General features: G+C 40.8%; 4 protein-coding genes across 7 annotated transcripts in view; 3 read left to right on the forward strand and 1 right to left on the reverse strand.

The window, feature by feature from the left end:
• The window catches only part of tmem181 (transmembrane protein 181), a 67,243-nt gene that overhangs the window by 18,188 nt on the left and 27,443 nt on the right, over window positions 1-21,612 (forward strand). The window lies entirely within an intron of this gene.
• Window positions 123-8,398, forward strand: si:ch211-51e12.7 (uncharacterized protein LOC336335 homolog). Of its 4 annotated transcripts, none has more exons than XR_001960551.2 (7): window positions 123-292; window positions 2,453-2,541; window positions 2,950-3,099; window positions 3,194-3,337; window positions 3,667-3,792; window positions 4,398-6,956; window positions 7,029-8,398. XR_001960551.2 is itself a non-coding variant. In XM_018672620.2 (6 exons), exons 2-6 carry the CDS (start codon window positions 2,453-2,455, stop codon window positions 4,486-4,488), a joined length of 600 nt encoding a protein of 199 aa, XP_018528136.1. In that variant the 5' UTR covers window positions 123-292; the 3' UTR covers window positions 4,489-8,398. The 4 variants fall into 4 exon arrangements, 2 of the variants coding, with proteins under 2 accessions (XP_018528136.1, XP_018528137.1); XR_007813615.1 differs by having other exon boundaries at window positions 130-292; window positions 6,841-6,956; XM_018672620.2 differs by having other exon boundaries at window positions 4,398-8,398.
• Window positions 8,563-10,932, reverse strand: mrps10 (mitochondrial ribosomal protein S10). Its single transcript, XM_018672619.2, is given in 9 exon segments — window positions 8,563-8,918; window positions 9,045-9,134; window positions 9,572-9,680; window positions 9,785-9,866; window positions 9,869-9,923; window positions 10,021-10,087; window positions 10,598-10,650; window positions 10,845-10,886; window positions 10,888-10,932. Coding segments are annotated over 9 exon segments (609 nt in total). The 5' UTR covers window positions 10,918-10,932; the 3' UTR covers window positions 8,563-8,837.
• Window positions 11,363-21,612, forward strand: part of tulp4a (TUB like protein 4a) — a 28,880-nt gene continuing 18,630 nt past the window's right edge. Inside the window, 2 exon segments of the mRNA XM_018672618.2 lie at window positions 11,363-11,642; window positions 12,947-13,944. Of these exon segments, the coding sequence (XP_018528134.2) occupies window positions 13,693-13,944 (252 nt within the window). The 5' untranslated portion in view covers window positions 11,363-11,642; window positions 12,947-13,692.

The following is a 21,612-nucleotide window of genomic DNA, read 5'->3' on the forward strand; positions in this document are numbered from 1 at the left end:
AGAACGCCAGACTGTCCATCACAGCCTTGAATGACAGCACCAAACAGCCAATCAGGTATCAGCATTCTCCGCGGTGGGAGGTGACTCCACACATAATGTGTTTCTCACAAAGAAATCCCATCCTGGGATGTATCTAGTGTGACGAAGCCGCCATTTCAAAGCGCAAGGGAGCTACAGAAGCTGTAGGAATTTTTGTACATTTTTTTATTTTTCTAATACATTTTTATTTTTATTAGAAAGTAGGAAAATTATATTAAAATTTGAATCTACCTCGCCTGCACCACCAACTGAAGTAAGTAATTTCTCCTTTTCATTTCACCAGAGCGTTTGAAAACCACAGGAACGCCCCTTTCATACATGACCAACCTTAACATCTAACTACACTCTTGTCATTAGGCTCATTTATCTCATTTTTAAAATAGGAAAGTGGCTATCCAAACGTTAAAAGTCCTACGTGAACACTGTTTATAACGAACCAACTGTTTTGGACAGAACACAGTGTATGTCAGGTCTGCTCTGCGATGTTAATTCCAGGAATTAGACTGGGACCCTTAAGCGCCCTGCATTTTAATTTAGCCAGCCTTAGCTTCTACATGTTAAACAGAATTAAGTAGTATTATTAGAGACTTGAAGTGCATGTGTTGCACAGGGCCCTAGCCTAACATTTGAAAGCTCATACAGCTCCAGCCGCCTCTCAGGATCAGGATAAAAATGTTTCCATGACGCTCGTCGTGCCTTTGGTTTTGCAGGCTCATTTACTTTAAAATGACATTGATAATGTTTGTAAATGTGACAGTCCTCCATGGCATAGTTACAGTCTTCACTAACAGACTTTGTTGTCGTTGTCATATGCATCAGATGAAGTGCATTGCTACACAGAATATTGTGCTCTGATTACCTCCTTAAAATGAACAGTAACGTACAATATCTGTGTATGCACAATATCTAAATCCATTGATAGTCAACCATGGTTATACAAGGCCAGAGTCGAGTCTCATCATTATAAGTGGGAGGCATGAAATATTAAAAACACCTCTCAGTATATTGCAATACAAACCAACAACACCTAGACTTAGACTGCATTCGTTTTAGCGCGTTTAGTCCTTACTAAACGGGGACTCAAAAGTTGGGTTAGAATTTATCCTTTGGCCAGTGTGTGGATCTCTTAAGTTTATGGGAATTGCTAGATCTTCAGCAAAATATCTGACACACTGAAGACAAACAGCCTTTTTCAAGTTTTGGTCTTCTGGAGTGGTTGCTCCTTCAGGGCAGATTTTGAAAGTCTCTCCAAGAAAATGCAAATACTTCAAATATGCTCAGTGGCAGCTTTCATGTGTTACCCTCCTTCCCCAACTTTCACCTCATCACTTAACTCTCCCCCATCACTCCATACTCCAGTCAGGCTGTGGCAGATGCTGCATTTTACATTTGTGATCTGGGCTGTGGGATTATTAATAATTTTTATAGCCATCGGCTTTGACTTGCATGTCTGCGTGCTTAACTTGCAAACTTGTCACCTGTTTGAATGTGAGGCGTTCACAGTATGCACATCCGACAGTACAACAGTGCAGTGCTGAGGTCTCATGTTACCAAGATCTGATGAGTGACATTTTAATAACCTTGTGGCACATCATAAACCCACACACCTAAATATGATATTCACTATTCACTGAACCTTTAACCCAGTACTGATAGTTATATTATTGTAGCACTTTTCATGAAGTAACAAAGTTCTCCAAACCAAGTGAATCAAACATCAAATGATCCACCACAAGTGAACCTGTTGTCTGACACCTACAATCCTGCCACAATCAGTAATTGAGATCACAGTTTTTCTCCATTCTGATGTTTGATGTGAACATTAACTATAGCTCCTGGCCTGTATCTGTATGATTTTAGTCATTGCTGCCACATTATTGGCTGATTGGATAACTGCCTGAATAAGTAGGGAGTACAGGTGTTCCTAAAGTACTGAGTGACCATACATCAACCGTTGAATGAAACTGGGAGGGAAGTAAAGATGAAAAACAACTGTACATTCACAAACTAGTACCTGTGTACTTTATCAAGCATTGCAGAAGGAATAGAGGTAGCTGTCAATATAACACCAGTGTAAAACATGTCAAATCAGGCTGCCAGTACTGAAGTCCTTGCTGGAGGATCGACTCGTGAATGATTTTTTTCTACATGTCAGATTAATCTTTGGGAATGAAGCTGCCATTTGTTCACGTCATGCTTGATTACCCTATAGCTGCAGGGGATTCACAGTTTATTTCTGCATGAATTTATTTTTTGAATGGTAAAAACGCCCTCTCTGCAGAGCTTGAATAATACATTTAGCATGTGGAAGCAGAGAGTATGTTTGCTAGTAGAACTCTTTTTCATCAGCAAGGCACATGTTCTATTGTATGTCTTTTATGTTTTTGTGTGTATGAATGCTGAATCATTTCAGATGGATGCAGACACAGAAGAGAAGCTGACAGAAACTTCAAAGACTTCCAAGGATGAATCTGAGAGACCCGTTATTGAAAACAAATCCAGGTCTGTCCTGTTGTCTTGTATAGCCTTATACTTTATTTATGGATACATAATGGTTTTTAACCTGCATGTAGAGAGCACGCGAGGGTCCTTATCATTTAAGTGTCTCCTAAAGAGCAATCAATGAAGATGTTCTCAAATGAAATCTTGACTTGCCCACGTTAGGTATACTTTCTCTTTTTGTCTCATCTCACTGACTTTTATATGAATCAGTCATGCAGAGGTCGGATCAGTAAACACATCAATGCTGTATATAGGTCACTGTTTTTGCATTGCATAATTTCTGTGTATTGAAGTGAAACGTGAAAATGTACCACTGTGCAGAGTTGCCATTTGCAGTTTTTCTCAATTGAACCTGGAGTTGTGGCATTGTGGCAATTTCCTGATTTATATTTCTTTAAATTCCCTCAGGGGTCGTGGGGTTAAAGGCCGTGGTCGAGGGGGTTGGATGAGTCGTGGTGGCTTGCGTGGTGGGCGAGGCATGATGAAAGGCTTTGGTCCACCTGGACATGGGAGGGGTCGAATGAAGGATGGGGCTATGAATGGACTTGCACCCATGAGGTACTTTACTTATCAAGTGTGTGCTGTGTGAAGTATTTATGTCAAAGTCTTAATTTTGTTTGGATAAACTATATTTCCTGCCTTTCCCTCGCAGGGGAATGGGCAGGATGCGACCTTACCCAGACCTCAGAGGTCATCATCGAGGTAGGGGTGGACCAATGGGTATGGGCCCTCCGCCTCCTCCTCCTCCCCCACCACCTCCCATGCACCTTAGAGGCCCCTTCCCACCCATGCCCAGGTAACCACCTCACACAAATGCATAATCACATGTGCGCATGTGGCTGCTTTGGCAGCTAAATGGACCTTACACAGGGATATATGTCTAAAATTAAAAGCCTAATAAAGTTTTTATCTAACCATACATTTTATTATGTATACCCTTTGACGCTGGGCTTCTTGCTTTTTGAATCACTTACCTCTGAGTAACTGTTTGGTATCACTCAGCTGACCTTAAAAGTGTGTCAGCCATGACTCTTGTCAATCACTGTAACAGATTTGAACAGATTTCCGGACAAAATGTGCACAAAACACATCTTGTATTGCTGTTATGTTTGTATCTGTCTGTAGGCATGGACCCCCTCCACCTCCTCCTCCAGGTCATCCTGGTTTCAGAGGGCGGCCACCTCACCCTCGGGGCCGTGGCATGCCGCCTCCCGGACCTCCACGCCACTTCCATCCCCGTGGCCCAAGAGGGTAAGAGCATTTTGAATATTATTTTCATGCTTAAGCTTTGCAAGTCACAATTCTCTGCACTTTGCTTGCACACTTTTAAGATTCCTAATTGGATTTAAAATACATCTGGGAAGCATTTGAGACATGCTGATGCCAGTTGTATTCTTTGAAATCTGTGATGCAAAAACAAACTGCGAGCAAAATGACAGGGTTGTGACACAAATGCTCAGACCTTTCTGTCCCTTTCTCTTAAGTCTCATTGTAACTTAATTTTCTTTACTTTAACTTGTCCTCTAATTATCAGATTTCTTTCTCGGTTTGTCTACCAAATAATGCCCAAATAGTCTTTATTACTACAACAGTTGTTGAATTAGCGTATAGTAAGTTAGTTTGTAAATAAAAATTATACTTAATGCTCAACTATATGAAGCCAGACTCTTAAATAGTGCATGGAATAATGAAGCTGGAGAAGACATTTCACTGTATTTTGCCTTTCAAAGGTATGCAGTTAGTTCAGAAGGGATGACATCCCTGACTGGAATAATTCAGATGGCTGCTCTTATCAGAGTGTGCCCCCTATTGGCCAAAGCCAAGAATCCAATGTGTGATTTTATCCTTTTACACAGCTACCACAATGGACCGGTCTCTCCTCCGCCTCACCCCCCACCTGGCAGAGGCCAGAGGTGGCCAGGGCCCCCTGGTGGCCGACGCTTTTAACACAGCCTGCCCTAAAAACAATAACCAAGCACTTGTTAATGGGGCCTAAAGAGGTGCAATGAATGAAATGCCCCTGAATTATGTGTTATTCAAAGTCTCTGAGTATCTTTATGACATACTCTGTGGCCAAATGTCTGATTATCAATATTGTCTATTGGCAAAGAAATAATGTGAAATGACTAATGACAACCAAGGACACATGAAATGCCTCAAAACGTAACAATGTAAAGGCATTCTCATGTTCTGTTACCTATAAATACTGTTGGAACTGTAGGAACTATTTGACATTGTTAAAAACAAGGTGGAAACCGCTGTTCTCAAAGGGAAGAAAATTCCTGTCAAAGTTCATTAAATGTTCTGTGGTTCTTGTTACAGTCACCCTGTGAGCCTTAAGAAAACTTCCTCATTCTTAATAAAGAAAATAAAGGGTGACAATGTATGTTTTAAGGTGGGGGAAGGGGGGAAAAATAATGAAAGAGTGCACAGCAGCCCTCAAGCACCACTGTTAACTAGTTTAGTACACCTTGGACCTCCCTAACCTTTCCTTTTGTTACATGGAAATAGTTATGTATTATAACTTTACCAAGCAGTGCAGCAAATATTGTTTAACACTTACACTTTTTTCAAATGATAGAACAATATTCCACTTGTCAAGTATTCATGAGTATTTAATTTTATATTTTATATCCTTAATGTGCAGCTATTTTAAGTTATGCGTATTGCTGTTTGGAACATTCATGTTTTTCTCCAGCAATCTATTGTGTAATGACAAAAAGGAAAAGGCATTATAAATGAATAGCATACTGAAATATATATCTAGTAGCTTTTATAAATGAAAGCAAATTCCATTAGTATTTGCTTCAGTTAAGGATAAGAAATTACTCTTTACTGTGTTTAGTTTTTTTGAAGTGTTACAAAGACTTTATTCACTGTAATTAACATAACTTTTGTGAACCTGTGAATGTGTTTTATGAGAACCGTCAAGACATATGACTTAGTCGTGAAGAAAAAAAAAATAAAACTAAAAATAAACTCAACTTCTCTTTTTTTGTTTATTCACAAACAAGTCTGAGAGTTGTCATTACAGTTTACAACATATCTGTAATATCTGAGACAGAATGAACTGCAATGTTAGAACTTAGTACTGTACTCAGTGGCACAGTAACAGTGTTTCATATTTGAAAGTGAACATTTGATCCATGTAAAGACCACTGCAAAGACTGTTTAATAATCATATAGGACTTTTTAGATGAGCGTGGAGGACCAAGAGCCCTTAATGAATGTATCAGTGGATTATACTGAACCATTTCTATAGGCTTGCTGAGGGCTGACATTTATTATACACCAGTAAAAGCTTGGAAACATAATCCATGAATTGCATCTTTTAGTTGCAGAGAACCTAAAACACAAATCTCATTTACTCCAAGAAGTGTGTTACCATGCATCTGCCCATGTAAATCTGACTGGAGGACTCAGAACCGCTCCACTTGCAAGGCATTAAAATGCTCATGACTGAACGTCATGTCACAGTTCAAATTCAGTGGTAGCATGTCTAAAAGGAGGACATCATCTGCAAAGGATAAGCACTCTGATATGACCAAGGACTGTCATATTATCTTTATCGTTATAACAAGAAATTGTAATTGTAATTTTAATTTGACTTCAGAGGAGTTTGGAGAATTTCACTGTTGTGCATTTTGACAACTGTATGTTCTTCTATGTATAATCTAATTTTCTTATATAATTTCTCCTATACTCCTATATATATGTAATCTTCATAAAAATACAAGTTATTGTTGCTATGCCTGTAGTTGTAACAGTTATGATAATCAAATGAACACACAGATTTGTTCTTGTATCTGTGATATAATGGCACCAACTGATGAGAATTAAAAGAGTGAACACTAATCTAAATATTTTAGCTCTTTCAGTTTTGTAAGCTGTGTGCATGTGGCTGCTTTCCATAATGTGATAATTAAGGCCTAGTGAATTTAAAAAGATAAAACAAAAGCCTGCTGTAATGCAAGAAGAGGCATTTATTACTGATACTGTCAGTTGTATGTACTGCTGGCACAAACAAGGATTTGACAGTATTTCTGGAAGAAAGAGCATTTTTATTTTTTGAGCCAATCAGATACATCAAAATACTCAAATATGGCTGCAGACGTCAGAATCAGTCCATTTAATACCTGAGCCACAGACAGGTGTTGCACTCTCCCCTCCTCTCTGTCTGTCTTTTCCCATCTCTTCAGCACTTTTCAGTACATTTTGCTGCCTCTTCAGTCTCTGCAGTCCCTTCTTGTTTCTCCCTTTGGTTGATTATAACAGACTGACTGTTGTTGTCTCCTGAAGGGGGGGCACACAGTACAGTTAACCTCCCAGGCCCCAGGAACCCAGGCCCTCCCTCACATCTCTCCCCTCCTTCAACAGCGGCGTGACACCTGAGGTCCGGCACTTCACTTGAAAAGGTGAGCCTCCTCTTGTGTCTTAATCCCTAAACCCCTCTCATTTCTCTGATGCCCAGAGATTCTCTCTTTCAGGATGCAAGATGAAACAACAACAGAGCCGTACCAAACTAGGTGAGACACACAGGTACTTTGTCTCTCATCAATGGCTATAAAATATATTGATTAAGATTTGGAATGATTTTGCTGGATTTACATGGAGGTACTGTGAAACCTGAACAGGAACAGGCAGTTCACCTTATAGTCGTTAAAGGAGCGTGCAGGGATATATGCACGAAAAGACAGGTCTATACTGTAGATCAGTGTTTTTGCACATAAAACAGGCCATATAGTCACACACTTAACTTGATCTATAGGCCTCAACAGAGGCCCCCAGATACAGTACAGATACAGCGGTACAGATAATGGCTAGATGGATGCTGGCTCACTGTCACACTAATGGCTTACTGATGCAGCCATTACTGACATTATTACTAACACCTGTGCTTTTCCTAATATGACAATACCTCAAAATGTCTTCTGTGAATTGGAACCAAATATTGACGAACTAGCAAACATAAACTTAGAATGTACCACCGTAGTTACATCAGTTTTCACACTATAATCATGATGTGTTTGTATTTAAGTGACAGTATCAATATACTGTCAATGATGCCGACAAAAACACTGATGCGGTTTGTTTTGCCGTGTTTTAGGGTTTATACTTAAAAAGTATTAAAATTCCCAAGGTATGCTTAGGTCACAATAATACAAATTATTACCTAAGCTCATTTTGGGAAGTATAATTGTATGTTACACAGCAGTGATATGTGACCCTCAAATAAGCTCTAAAGTGCACAAGAGCACGCTTTACAATAAGCTTGTGTAGTAAACAAAACATTTTTAGGCTTTGACTTCTGGCATTTTTATGTAAGGATCATAAAATGAATATAAGGAATTTTGGTCATTATAAGGTTATAAATATCTACATAACTATGGTTGGTACATGGTCAGTAGGTACAGTAGTGATGGTCATAATGGAAAAAAAACAATTATTTACATATGAGCCAACGGTTATAATCAGACAGGATCCCTGCTCTGACAAAGATTAAAGCTTCCAACCACGACTTCCTTTGCGGATATGACTCCCCTATATGATTAATGTCTGAGTGTCATCTCTGTAGGACAGCTCCTTTTAACGCAGGAAGAGAGAGGGACGGGGCAAACCTCAACAGTCTTTAAATAGAGCCACAGAGACAGCCAAGTGTCTATGATGATATAATACAGGGACTTTTAGGAGACTTTCAGGAAATCTTAAAATGACAGAAAGGGTGAGGCTTCAGTTGCTCAGAAAAACTAAGTCATGTTGCTGTCACTGTTAAACAAAATACATGTTGAATTCAGTTGATTTTGTTTTGCCTTATAAATTCTTGTACACTAATTATTCAATAAATGCAAAAACTACATGTCTTGTGTGCTGGTCTTGTGTCCTACAGTAGCTACACGTTTGTATAGAGAAACAACTACATCCAATACCACTGCAGATAGTTACAGAAAAACATTATAGTAATAATGTAGAAGAACTGTTTGAATCACAAATATGACTAAACAAACAGTACAAAAATGCAAGTTAAGGTTGTCATTAAATGCATATGTTATGTGCATTTATTTGGGCAAGAAACATACAATTGATTCTACATTGTTTTGACACAGAAAAGACAGTGAAAACAAATGAAAACAAAACTCTCAGTACATAAAGGACATTTCTCCATTGATGGGGTTTCATGAATTACACATGATGAGAAGTTCATGACAAGTGTATAATAGTACTGCAGCTTTAAAGTCTTCACAATTACCCGACATATTCACTGATGTCTAAAAGAACTCTGTTACTCATGACTGCATTCACTGGCTGGGCTTGTTGTCAACGGGGTGGTCCTTCCACATGGGCTCAAGGATGTGATCTGGAACCTTCTCCATGGCAGTCTGACAACATGAACAGAGCAAGAGGAGGGGAGTAAATAAATATATCTCTTCATTTATGGTCCACAGGCCTTGTGAAATCTGTCTCTCATGCAGAATTAGACTGAGCAAAACTCTGCAGTGCCTCACCTTTGTCACCTCCATAGCTACACCTTCTGGGAGGTTCCTCTGGATATATTCGAGGTATGCCCGGGCTGTGCAGCCCGTTAAATGAGACAACTACAAAACAGGAGAAGGGACTAATTAAATGGATGACCTAATCATCATGAACTACTGTGAGATGGAATAGTAACTTTATACTTTATATTGGCTGATTATAAAGGCACTCATACTGGTGTTTTTTCCCCTATTATATCTGATTTGATTTGTGGTCAGACTGACATTGATTGAAGTCAGGCTGGGAATTAAATGAGGCCACCAAACTTTAAATTTAACAGTATGGGCATAAGTAGTCAGACATATCAGGTGCTATAAACTTGACAGACACTGTACATGAACACACAGTCCAAGAGTAACCAGGTAAAAAAAGTGAAAAAGGGTGTAGTAGAGTATAATGTTTCCACCTGAATAATGTCTGGTTGTTCTGAAGGAACCTCAGGATTTTTTATGCCAGTATTGCTTTAGTTATCAAATTAAACAGGGTTGAAGCTCTTCACCTCAATGCACCGGAAGTGTGTCCTCATCTCATACTGGACCCTGTGTTTTTTGTGGATGTGCACTGACTTCAGGAGTGTAAACCTTTCTATATCCCTGGGAGGTTCATAACTGTTGCAGAGGAAAAGGAAATGATGGCATTTAGAAGGTTATACAGTGGCTATATCAGTCCATCTTTGCTGGGTGTGTGGCAGCTTAACTCTGCAATGACTCACACTTTGCTGATGGTGATGCCCAGCTCTTGAGCTGCCAAGGTGGCAAAAAACTCATAGCTGTCCAAGACAGCCCTGTCATGACTTTGACCAGAACGGACACCTTCTGAAACAGTAGATCAGGCTCCTCTGTGACAGTGATCTGCAAGGAAACATAAATGTAAGGAGGAGACATGATTCGTGTACATGAGTGAAAGTTTGTAGACTGTCTGAGGTAAGATATTGCCTTGATAACTCACTGATGGTGTTGACGAAAACACTGTTGCTGTGTGGAAGGAAGTGCTGGATGTCAGGGGGAGATGGGACCTGAGCAGAGACAGAGCAGTAAATAATCTGGCATATTAGCAATTGCTGCTAAATGCTACGTTATCACAATGCTTCTAACTTCAACACAGCTTATAGTTGTTTTTGCTTTGTGGCTTCACACTCAACCCAGTTTTGAAAACACTGACTATACTGTATTATAACTGCAGCAATTGCAATTTTATTAGTAATATTTCACTATAGATTCTTTTCTCTTTATTTATTTTTCAGTTTTTTACTTTCTGTAATTACGTCACGTGTGCTGTTTTAATACAGACAATACTAATTACTCTAATAATCTTACGTATTTACGTATTAATTGTAAACGTGTGCTTATTTGAGAAACTAATGAGATTTAATGCACACAAAAAGAAACTACAAAGGGTAGTATTGACCGCTGTCTCTTACCAGCAAAGAAAATCATTACTGCACAACTGTCATGTGCTTGTGTTTACTATCGTTATTAATAAACCATATACTTCATACAAGCAAAGACGATAAACTGTTACCTACCTGATTATATTACATTTCCCGTGACCTGAACAGGTACCCAAAGCTCTCGGTCCCTGAAAATAAATAAACTTACATTAGTGGATGACATTCGCTGTGTAACCACCACCATGCTACAACTGCCCTCAGTGATCAAACTGTGAGATATGTTGACCAAATGCGCTCAATTTGTCAAATGCTGAATAACTGTAAAGTCAGTTAATAGTTCACAAATGCTGTGTAAACTAAAAAAATACATGAATTACTGTACCAAATGTGAGATTCCTGTGAGTATCCTTGCCAAAGAAAACAGATTCTCGCCTGAGGACCACGGGGGCCGCCATGTTTTTAGTGAAGGTATGACGTAAAGCAACTCAACGTCACTGCCCTCATCAGTACTGGAGGGAAAACTACAACTGTGTCCGCTTGGTGTTAAAAACCCTCCCAGCTGTGGAAACAACATGACACAGCTGGTGGACCATCACATCATCATGAACAGATTTTCTCTCTCTCTCTTATCGTCGCCGTTACATAATATCAGTGGTGAAAAATAAGAGGGCCCTTTAATGCAAGTATGAGTGTTTCTATTTTATGTTATTTTATCAAGGCTACATTAACCTTCTTGGTGGGTCCAAAGGCAAAATCTTGAGTTTATTTTTTACACCCTGCTATTGCTACTTTCCTCAGTAAAATAGCTATAGATACTTTATGGATTAAGAATTACATACATGTGACCAAACAATAAAATAGAATGCAGTATCATCTGCATCTGTGTTTTTACCCAAGAATACTTCTCCCACGACTACATGGCAATGGTATGTGGGCAGAATTAACAACTGAACTATTTCCAGTTATACCAGGAGGAACATGTCTTTTCATCCTCATTTGTAAGAAGATTAGATTAAAGTTAAAACACTGCACTTATTGATGTGAGCTGTGATAATTTAATTGGGCTACATCACGTGTCTGTCACGTGACACAGCTGTCGGGGCCCTTCCAGTGTACAGTAGCAGGCTGCGGGCAGAAGAAACAGCGGCAGCAGCAGCGGCGGCAACACCACACAGCCGAGGTAAGCGCTCCACTGCCCGTGGATATTTCTACGGCTTTGTTGACGACAGCTGCGATATTATTTTGCCACTTTGTCCACCGCGCTACCGACTTAGCGGTTAATTTGGGAAGCTGCACGCTAATATTAAAAATAAACGTTAGGATAAACAGTCGGCTAATGTGCTAGCCGTAGCCTGTTAGCGACGACTGCCAGCGGCGGGTCGACGGAGCCAGTCTCTCCGCTGATGGTGGTTCAGGTTCAGCTAGCTAGCTGCTCGGTTAGCCGGCTAGCTATTTGTGGAGGAGACAACGCAGGCAGCCAACGGTAGCTGCCTTCCCCTAGCATCTCATTTAGGTTGGCGTTACTGCACAAAGAAGATAAATCAAGGCAGGAAAGATTAATCCCGCTGCTGACATGTTTTGATCTGTGGAGCCCACAGAGCTCTCTGTCTGGACCCAACATCCAGGATCTAGCTAGCTGTGGCTAGCAGGCAGCTCACGGTGATGGGTGTTTGGGCATCATCATCTCACGGGCTTCAGCTGTATTTGTTTGTCAGTTAGTAATGTTAATCTCATTGGGTCTTTCTCTACGATAACGTTACAACAGACAGACATATTTACTGTTTTTTTTCTGTTTTATGAGTATGAGATGCTCTTGTGCCGCCTGTTTAGTCTTACTTGAATGTGTGTGGATACTATTTTTTATTATTATGACAACTGACTTAACCCAAATCTCAGTTAAATTCTTATTCACTAGTTATCCATCGGTTGTCATTTTATCGTCAGTCGACTGTCAATATCCGTCCACAAGTGCTCACTAGTCTGTCTTGTCTGGCGAACCTCGTTGAATGTCTTTTTATTGTCACTGTCTAGATTTTAAATCTCTCCCATATCACATTGCTTTGTTGTTTACCACTCGTCTGTTTCCCCCTTTTAGTGTTTATTTAACCGTTCATGAGGCCGCCTTGTGACATCAGTGTAAGATTAATAAAAAGAAGAGCTAAAATGATACATGGCCCCTTTTAAATAATTCAGCAATTAGTTAAATATCCTTCCGCTGAGCAGGATAATCCTCCAACTAAAGTGGTTGCTCTGGGAGACGTAAGTAACGGTAAGTGAGCGTTAATTTTAGCCAAGCGCATTAATATTTAAATTAACGGCTGTAGGCGGCAGGTGAGTGCTTTCAGCGCTTTGTAAGCGTCACATCGTCCGCAGTAAAAAACGATTCAAACCGTCAATTTTATCTAAATAACACACGCTTGTTTATGTGATAGATAATCTTCTGTGTGATAACGACGCCCTTTATGTTTTTTTTCTATCATCCAGCAGTCCTCCATGGGATCCCCGAGGCGGGTTAGAAAGACGTGATGACGTTACCGGAGGAAGCGGCTCTCCTGCGGGCTGACCGCTGATGGAGAGGAGTCCCCGCTCCTCCTCTCTTCACACACGGCCAGGATCATATGAGGAGGCCACGGAGCTTAGAGATGGCACGCTGAACTGGACATAAACTTAATACACGTCAACTGGAAGCATTGTTTTGTGTTGAATGGGTTAGATGCGTTGCCCGTTTGTAAGTTTACAAGCTTTTTTGTGGAGGTTTGTTTCTGATCAGCTGACATGAGTCTGGAGTCTACCACAGAAGATTTTTTCTTCTAAATATTTGTTTCTTTCGATACTCTCATCTGTTGCCTTGTCAGTAAAATATAATCAGCGAGGCAGCTCACTGATCAACCGCATCAAAATGACTTGATTGAGTGCCTTTTGTTGTGTATGCAGCCCATGTGGGTACAAGTGTCCAATTCGGCAATCCCCAGTTTGGTGACCTCATTTGTGCTTTTGGAGAAGTTTTCACTGATCACATTTAATCTGTGTGTCAAATCAAGGAGACAGCGAGGGAAAGCGCAAATACTATGGACCGTTGTCGCTGTCTCACATCCGACACCGAACTAATAACCGCAGTGGAGGAGAGACGCTCGTAACGGTACCCACCCCTCCGATTAAACCCCGCCCCGGACCTCCCGCCTGGTTACCTTTTTTAAAAATCCACGGGGGGAGTGTAGAGAGCTGCAGGGATGTTCGCCGCCGTGGAGCATGGCCCGGTCCTTTGCAGCGACTCCAACATCCTGTGCCTGTCCTGGAAGGGCCGAGTGCCCAAGAGCGAGAAGGAGAAGCCGGTGTGCAGGAAACGCTACTACGAGGAGGGCTGGCTCGCTACCGGGAACGGCCGAGGAGTTGTCGGGGTCACGTTCACATCCAGCCACTGTAGACGGGACCGGCCCACTCCGCAGAGAGTTAACTTCAACCTCAGAGGACACAACAGCGAGGTAAGAGGAGTTTAACAAGAAAATATGTACTAGATCATCACCCTGCTCAAATACCAGTACTGTAAAGAACAAAAAACAAATATGAGTAACAATCATTGTAAAAGTTAGTGTGGCATCCTGACAGTATTTATTTCAGTGTAAATATATGCCACTGAAATGGACAAGTGCTAAGAAAGCAACTACAAAAAAGAGCTGTAAATCAAACTTACATAGAAAAACCTCTCCATTATGTACCATAACTGCTGGTTGCTCTGTTATTTGTGATTTCTCAAAAGTAGATAAGAAGTATTAATTACACAATATCAGAATTTACTATCTTTAATTGTTTAAAGATATTTAACAGTTGACAAATAAATCTAAAATCTACACTGCAAACAGCACACAACATCAGTTTCCTTCATTTAGCCTAATGATGATAGATTATTGATCCCATTGATCCCCTTAGAACAAGCTTCTGTAATCAGCTTCTGTAGTCTGTCCTTTACACCAGGAACATTGGGAGAATGCAAGTGAAAGTAAATGCAAATGATTATTTTGTTATTACTGTCGCACTCCGTGTTCAAAAGATATGCTTGATGTGTAACATTTCCTTTTCCTGGCGGGTGCCGGGTCAGCTGCAGGACAATGTCCTTGAGGCTGCTAGGTTTTACACTTGTTTAGAGCAGGTCTTTGCCACTAAGTATCTGGCTCTGGGTTGTAGAGCACAAACAGGTTAAACTTCAGTTGAAGGATGTCAAACCCTCTGCCATTGCAGGTTGAGAGTTTTGAGTTTTTCTACAGCAGGCGATTTCACTGATTTCAGCAGACCAGGGAGTGTGAGATGAAATCAACTTTTGTAATACTTGGTTGGAAGGAAGACCATTATACTCTCAGCTGCTTATGGTTTGACAGCTTTGCATTGGATCGCCCTGCTGCTCTTCAGTTAAAGATTGCTGTACTCCACTCCCAGGCATTACTCTTATCTCTCACCCCCTCCAGAGTTTCCCACCACTGGTGTACTGAGGCCATTTATTTTGTTATTGGAAAGTTCAGGTGATGAATGTGCGGGTCTGTAGCCCACCATGTGTATGAATATTCCCGCCAGTATATAGCAGTGCTGGCACAAGTGGAGATTGCACACAGGTTGCGTTATTTCTAGTGGGCGTAGCTCTTGGTCAGATGGAGCAAGGTGCTGTGTCAGCATTCCATAAGGCAGCTGAGGGGAGAGTGGATGAATCCCTACAGAGAGTGACTGAAGCGCAGCAGAAATGTCATTTAACTCAGCCCACTTGAATGTGGTCCAAGTACTGAAATCTGTTTTTCCAGTGTATGCAGTGCGGAGGAGGTTAAAACCTACACAACTCTTAATTTACCCACCTTTTTACATATGTGTATTTGACTTCAGTCACCTATTCAGACTGATAAAAAATGAAAAAAGTCTTGGTTGCCATTTAGCTGTGATTCCATTGAAATTAAAACATACTGCGACAGCTCTTCTCCAATACACTATGTTTTATTCATCAGATGTTTTTGACTGTCTTGCCTTCATCTGGTGACTAAAGCATGGTGAGCTGGTGGAGAAATGCAATGTGTTTTAATTTTGATGGACTTGGACCAAAGCTCACTTCGGTCTCGCTGTTTGTGTCCTCTCAGTGTTAGAAATTGCACCACTCAGTTGCATCTATAATTACCCCATATAGCTTTATGTCTCTGATTTCACTGTAGTGTCATTTAGATGAATATTTGTATGTGTATTTTTAATCTAAATGCAGCTGAAACCTGGAAAAATATGCATTTCCCCGCTGCCCTCTGCCCTTATTCCAGCACCAGTAATGAGAATAGTAATGTCCTCTCTAGATTTAATATAAAGCAATAAATAAATACTTTGGGAAATGTGAACTCCATCACTTGTCCACCCTATGCATAATTTGGGGTTTCTGACAGTAGTGGAAATCACACAGCTTAATGAATTCTGTCAAATTATGACAGATCTGTTCACTCACTCGTGTCATTTTCCACCCTGATGAGGAGAGGAGAGAACGCTGTTTGCTGTATACAGTCTAGCACCGAGGAAAATGACCCCCAAGAGCTTGATAAATAATCTTCAGCCCTGTCGCGTAATTAAAATATTTTAAAAGAGGCAGAAACTCCCATCAAGCCAACATTATTCACGTCAATACATTTGAGTAACCTCTCCTTGTCTTCAAAAGCCGCTCACTCAGCAGTAAAAGCAGTCGCGTCCCCTAATGGTCCTGTCCTTTGAATGTCAGCGCTGTCATTGAACACTTGTCGCAGCTTGTGACGAGTGTCCTTTCATGTAAATTAGCTCAAGTCATGTTATGAATGAGTGTGTGTGCGCGCGCGTGTGTGTGCGCACACACACAAAAGCAACAGGAACTCATCCCATAGGAGTCCACTCCTGCCAAGATCAATACTTATGCCAGCATCCTTAAGTTTGGCCATTATTCCTGTTGATGTATAGACCTGAGTGTCCTGTGATCATTCTAATGTAAGTGAGCATCTGAATGGATGTGCTTTTTGGACATGGCCCAATACGGGCCCTGTAGTAAAGTAACGGGCAGATCTTAAGCTGTCAGACACCTGTTAAGACCAGGGCAGACGTGGAGAGGTTTGTCTTCCTGTGGAGAGTGGCACTGCCCCTGCCTGGACAAAATGTTTGATGTACGGTTGCGTTTACCTCATAATAAAAAGGCCTGCACTCATGGTGCTACAAGGCACTTTGGATAAAACCATCTTATGTTGAGGTGAAGCTCAGCGGTTGTCCTTCTATAGTGTCACTCCTGAAAGCTCTCATGATCTTCTTCAGATAAGGAAAAGATTTTTCGAGGCCTGTGGTACATCTCCAGGTTTGTCCTCCTCTCTGTGTCTGATCCTCCTTTCAGCCAGGGTGAGAGATAATTACAAGGTAACCACTTCAAAGGGAGCAAGGTGTATGTGTGTGGTGCCATGCTCCTTTTGTTCTGTCTCCCACAGCCATCTTTTCACAGTGGGTGTCACACTGCTTTGTGTTTTTGGGGGCTTGGTTGTGTAGGAGGAACACTCAGACCTATATTACAATGTCAAGTCAGCATATAATTGTTGTCATAGTCCACATCAACATACTCACATATCCACAAATTTGGATGTGCTTATAGCCATAACACTGAGGTGACCACGTGTGTGGCCTTTTTGCTTGAAAATTTGACTGAATCGATGAATCAATTATCAAAGAACATTTTCTGTTTATTAATTGATTCTGCTAGTCTGCTAATCCAACATGACTACTTTGTTAGTTTCTGTTTCACACTGATTTTAAGTCAATTGATCAAAGGATTGATGGGATTAATGTTAACTCTATTTAGTTCTGAAACAGATATTTGGCCGTTGAACACAACAACTTTGTATTATAACACATTATAACAGTATAAGTCTGTTTGCTTTTGGTAACAGCACTTTTAGACTAAAAATAAATCAACCAGACAAGTTAAAAAGTTGTATTGAAAGAAACTTTGGCCTGAAATGTCCTGATACTATTTTTATGTTGTTATTTAAAACAGAGCTGCTGACCTTTAGCAGTGTCATTTTGCACCACACTTAAATCAAATTGAAAATAGATGAAAGCAGCAAGTTTTGCATCTTCTTATGTGACTGTACCTCTGATGCTGCAGAATAGTCCCTTTGGGATGTGCATCAGAATAGATCAACACCTCTTTTTGACAATCCAGCGCTTTTCCTCCCCATTCCATTGGGTTGAGATGCTGAACAGAGCAAGCAGCTAGTCACTAAGAGTCCATTCATTCTCCATTGAGAGCTGAACATGCAAGACAGGCTTGACAATGATTGTCACCATGTTGACATGGAAATGTTGGCTGCAGCATAGGTTTTGGGAAAATTGTCTCTCAGTATCCCGACACTGGCTGAATTATTTGTCTTGAGGTAGACTTATACATAAATGCTTTATTATGTGAGGGAATTTCTTATATTTCTGTCTGCAGTTTTTACTATAGACTTAGGTGTAATATATTTTTTTCCTCTTTTAAAGGAACAATTAGAATATATTAGGTGTCTGTTTTGAATGCAGTGTGATCTCGACATTAACCTCTTTATCACTCTAACAGTATTGGCTCTTGTGTTTGCTAAAGTAAATTGTAGTTGCTTGCAGTCAGAATGCACAGTTAGACTCCTACTTTTCCAGTTAGAAAGTAGAACATTAAGTGACAGTCTCAAGAGAGGACATTTTCACTTTAGTTGCTAAAAATACACACTGTGATAAAGTCCTCAGCACAATGTCATTGTGTTTATGAATTGTTGTGGCTAAAAACCCTTTACATTGATGGATGATACGTTTTGTGTGACTGCTGTAACAACTGTGCAGACATGGTAGTTAAAAACACACATCCATACACACCTCACTACCATTCCCAAGAGTCTGATGGGTGGATCATTGCCCAAAGGCAGGAGTCCCACCTGTTGGTTTTACCCTTACAGGCCAGATCCAGGCTCTTCCCTAAGGCAAAAGGAGACAAGTGTCTAAGGCTCTAATCCAACAGGAACAGGTGACCCCAGGACACCAGCTCCTGTTTACCACTTCACCATGTAGGTTGAACTGACAGTGCAGCTTCTGTGGCCTATTTGTATCTGATCAGATGTTGCTTACCCTAATGCTGTAAGGTATTAATTATGTACACAAGTTTTCTCTACACAAATTTCATTTGCGTAAAATAGCGTAGCTAAAACTGCATATTTCAAGTAATGCTCAGGTTTTAGTATTCTGTCAGAAGTTTCAGATTGTTGTCTTCTGAAAATGTTTGACTTTTAAACTTGAGGAGGTCTGTAGACATTTTACTAATGCTGCTGATCATGATAGATCAGAGAGAGTGAATAACTTGAGGATAAACCCGACCACTGTGTTTCCCTCTCTACTTCTCATTTTTCACTTGTGCTGTGTGACGTTTTCGCGTGTTAAAAGTTGTTTCTTGACAAAGCCTCATAAATAAATCAGTTCATATCTCTGGTAGAGGGCCTGTGCAAGAACCAGCGCTGATATGGGACCTGCACAGCTTGTTTAAGTGGGCAGAAGGGAGAGGGTACGGAATAACTTCTATAGAGTGTTGTAACCAATTTGTCTGTTCAGACTTAATGGGGACCATCATAATGGATTGCAAGACAGGCAAAATGCAGCATCTTTTTTTCTGCAGTACAAGCTGAGGAAAGTTTGCGTTAAGTCATCACTTTTAATGGGCTGTGTTGCATTTCTGCCTCAGACTTTTCCTCAGTGTCACTCACCTCTGCTCCCATCACCCCCTGTGTCCAGACACTTATCTGTGCTCCCTGGTCTTTTTACATTGTCTAATTAGTGCCTTCCTCTGCACCACAGCTCTCCATCCTCCTCCTCCATCTATCACAATCTCCTCCCCTGAGCTGGTCACTATACTTTGCCTTTACACCTCTCCCTCTTGTTGGGTGCCTTCCTTTCCTCTCTCCTTAGTTGACCTCTTGACATCAGAAGCCCTGCTCAGAATTGAAGAGTACATGACCCCTCCACTGCATTAAAATGGTCTAGCCAAATGTGCTTAGTGGAAATGGCTTTAGTGTGTTAATCCATCCTTGGAGAGGACATGTTGCATAACACTTGAGCTCGGCTGCTTCCTCAGATCCAGGTGTACTCATCTGATTGCAAGAAATTTTCCAAGAGGGACAGCGGGGCCTGTACAGTGTGGTTTCTTTTTGCTGCGAGCAGTGTTTGTAGTCAGGAATCAGACAGACATATCTGCACACTTGGATTCACTTTGTTTTAGAGTTGTGCTGTTTGCAGGATAAAAGCTCCTTATTCCAGCCTACAGAGCAGATCTCTGTGAAGACAAAAAACTGAAAACTTATGCACCAGACTGCTCTTTTTATGTTTCTTCTTTTGTACTGTGTATGCCTCTTTATGTTTGCTGTTATGTCTCAGAGAAGTGCAGTATTTGCCTAACACAAACTGATATGTTCTCTAGTCGTCAGTTTGATTCAGCTCAGCCCATTGCACTGACTTTTTGATGAATTAGTACAGTCCAGGAACATACCCAAGAAAAACGGAAAACAACTATTAAATATAACTTAACAACAGACAAATTATTGTCTTGTGATGATACAGAATTATTTATGCATATCATACTTTGTCCCCATATGTTCTATTGTGGCAGCCTGCAGAAACGTATTACAGTTTTTTTTAATTTAGTACAAAGAGTTGATTGAGTATCACTAACATCCTCATGGCATTTTTATAAGTGACTCTAAGCCTCTGCATACTGATGTTTTTGCATGTACACCATGTGAGCATTGTATGGGGACATACAGTTAAGTCTGAGCAACCAGACAGTAACATCAGTGGACCACATAAAATTTATGTGCTGCTACAATTTTGGGCAAAAAAACCAAACAAATTTTCTACCCTTTTTGCATAATAATTATCATTTGGTTAATCTTACTGGCATTGAATCTGATGTAAAGCCAGTACCATGTCAGCCATTTACTCAACAACTGTCAGTCAGTGTGTCCGCTTTACTCAAGCGTTACATCACACCCAGTAATAACCAATATATATGCAGTTATCAGATATTAATATTGATTATGGTTTTATCACATGCTTGTTCTGCTCGTAAACATTCCAGATTCTACCTCCCCCTGAAGGTCCCTGTCCCATTGCCCTTCCTGTCATGCTGCAAATCACTCCCTGCCCCACTTTGCCCATTCTGGCCTCCTTGCTTTTGTATCAGCACAGCGCAGCGCTTTTCTTTAATTGAGTTTTGCGTCTGATTTAATATCATGTCAGATCCAGAATCAGGGGAGGTACGTGGGGAGGGAGAGTGGAGAGTCTCCTTCTCACTTGCTCACTCTGTATCTGATTTTATTGTCAGCCAGGTGGTCCTGACTTTCCAATGATTCTTCAGTCACTAGTCAAGAAATCCCAGCAGCTTCACAGCATGTAGCAAGGGACCAACATTTTTTTCAGTCTTTTTTTGGGGGGATATATAGCATATAAACCCTTGCTTTAGTGAATGTGCATGTATATCATGTAAGACAAAACAAACAGTAGGTTTGTCAAAATGTGGCAAAACAATCTGCTGCTATACTTTAGAGACACTGAGTCCCTATACTACCAGTCCAGCCTGTTTATTTGTGACCTTGCAAAGTCTTCCACGATGCCAGGGACCGGTGTTGCCATGGACCCATGAGCTCACGGCTGCACCACGGTTGACTCTGTACTGTCACAGTGTCCTCTCACTTCTGCTGACTCCAATGCAACCCAAAGCTGTCCCTTGATTTGATTTAGTCTCCTCCGTTAAGTTGCTGGGGTCAGCTCAGCTCCCAGTCTCTAAGTCCCAGCAAGAGGCCAGAGCTGCAGTGACAACAGCATAGCACTGCAGGAGTGAGAGCTGTGCCAGCTTCCCAAGCAGAAGTTGTCAATGGCCATGTGCTGGCCAGAGGGCAGAGTTAAAGGGATCGGAAAACTTCCTAGTACTAGGTATTGGTTAGGATGGAGACAAGACAAATGCTTTGCCCTGAAAACATGTGGCTTCAGGCATGTTAGAGTCCTCCCACAACTCGGTGTAATTTTAAAAATGTTTCTAAGGTACTTTAAATGGATATTAGCATGTAGGGACTCATCACCAACTTCATAGTGATTAACTTTTGTTTCCATTACTT

This window comes from Lates calcarifer, linkage group LG7_1 (assembly GCF_001640805.2).
Source record: "Lates calcarifer isolate ASB-BC8 linkage group LG7_1, TLL_Latcal_v3, whole genome shotgun sequence".
NCBI classification, from domain to species: Eukaryota; Metazoa; Chordata; class Actinopteri; family Centropomidae; genus Lates; species Lates calcarifer.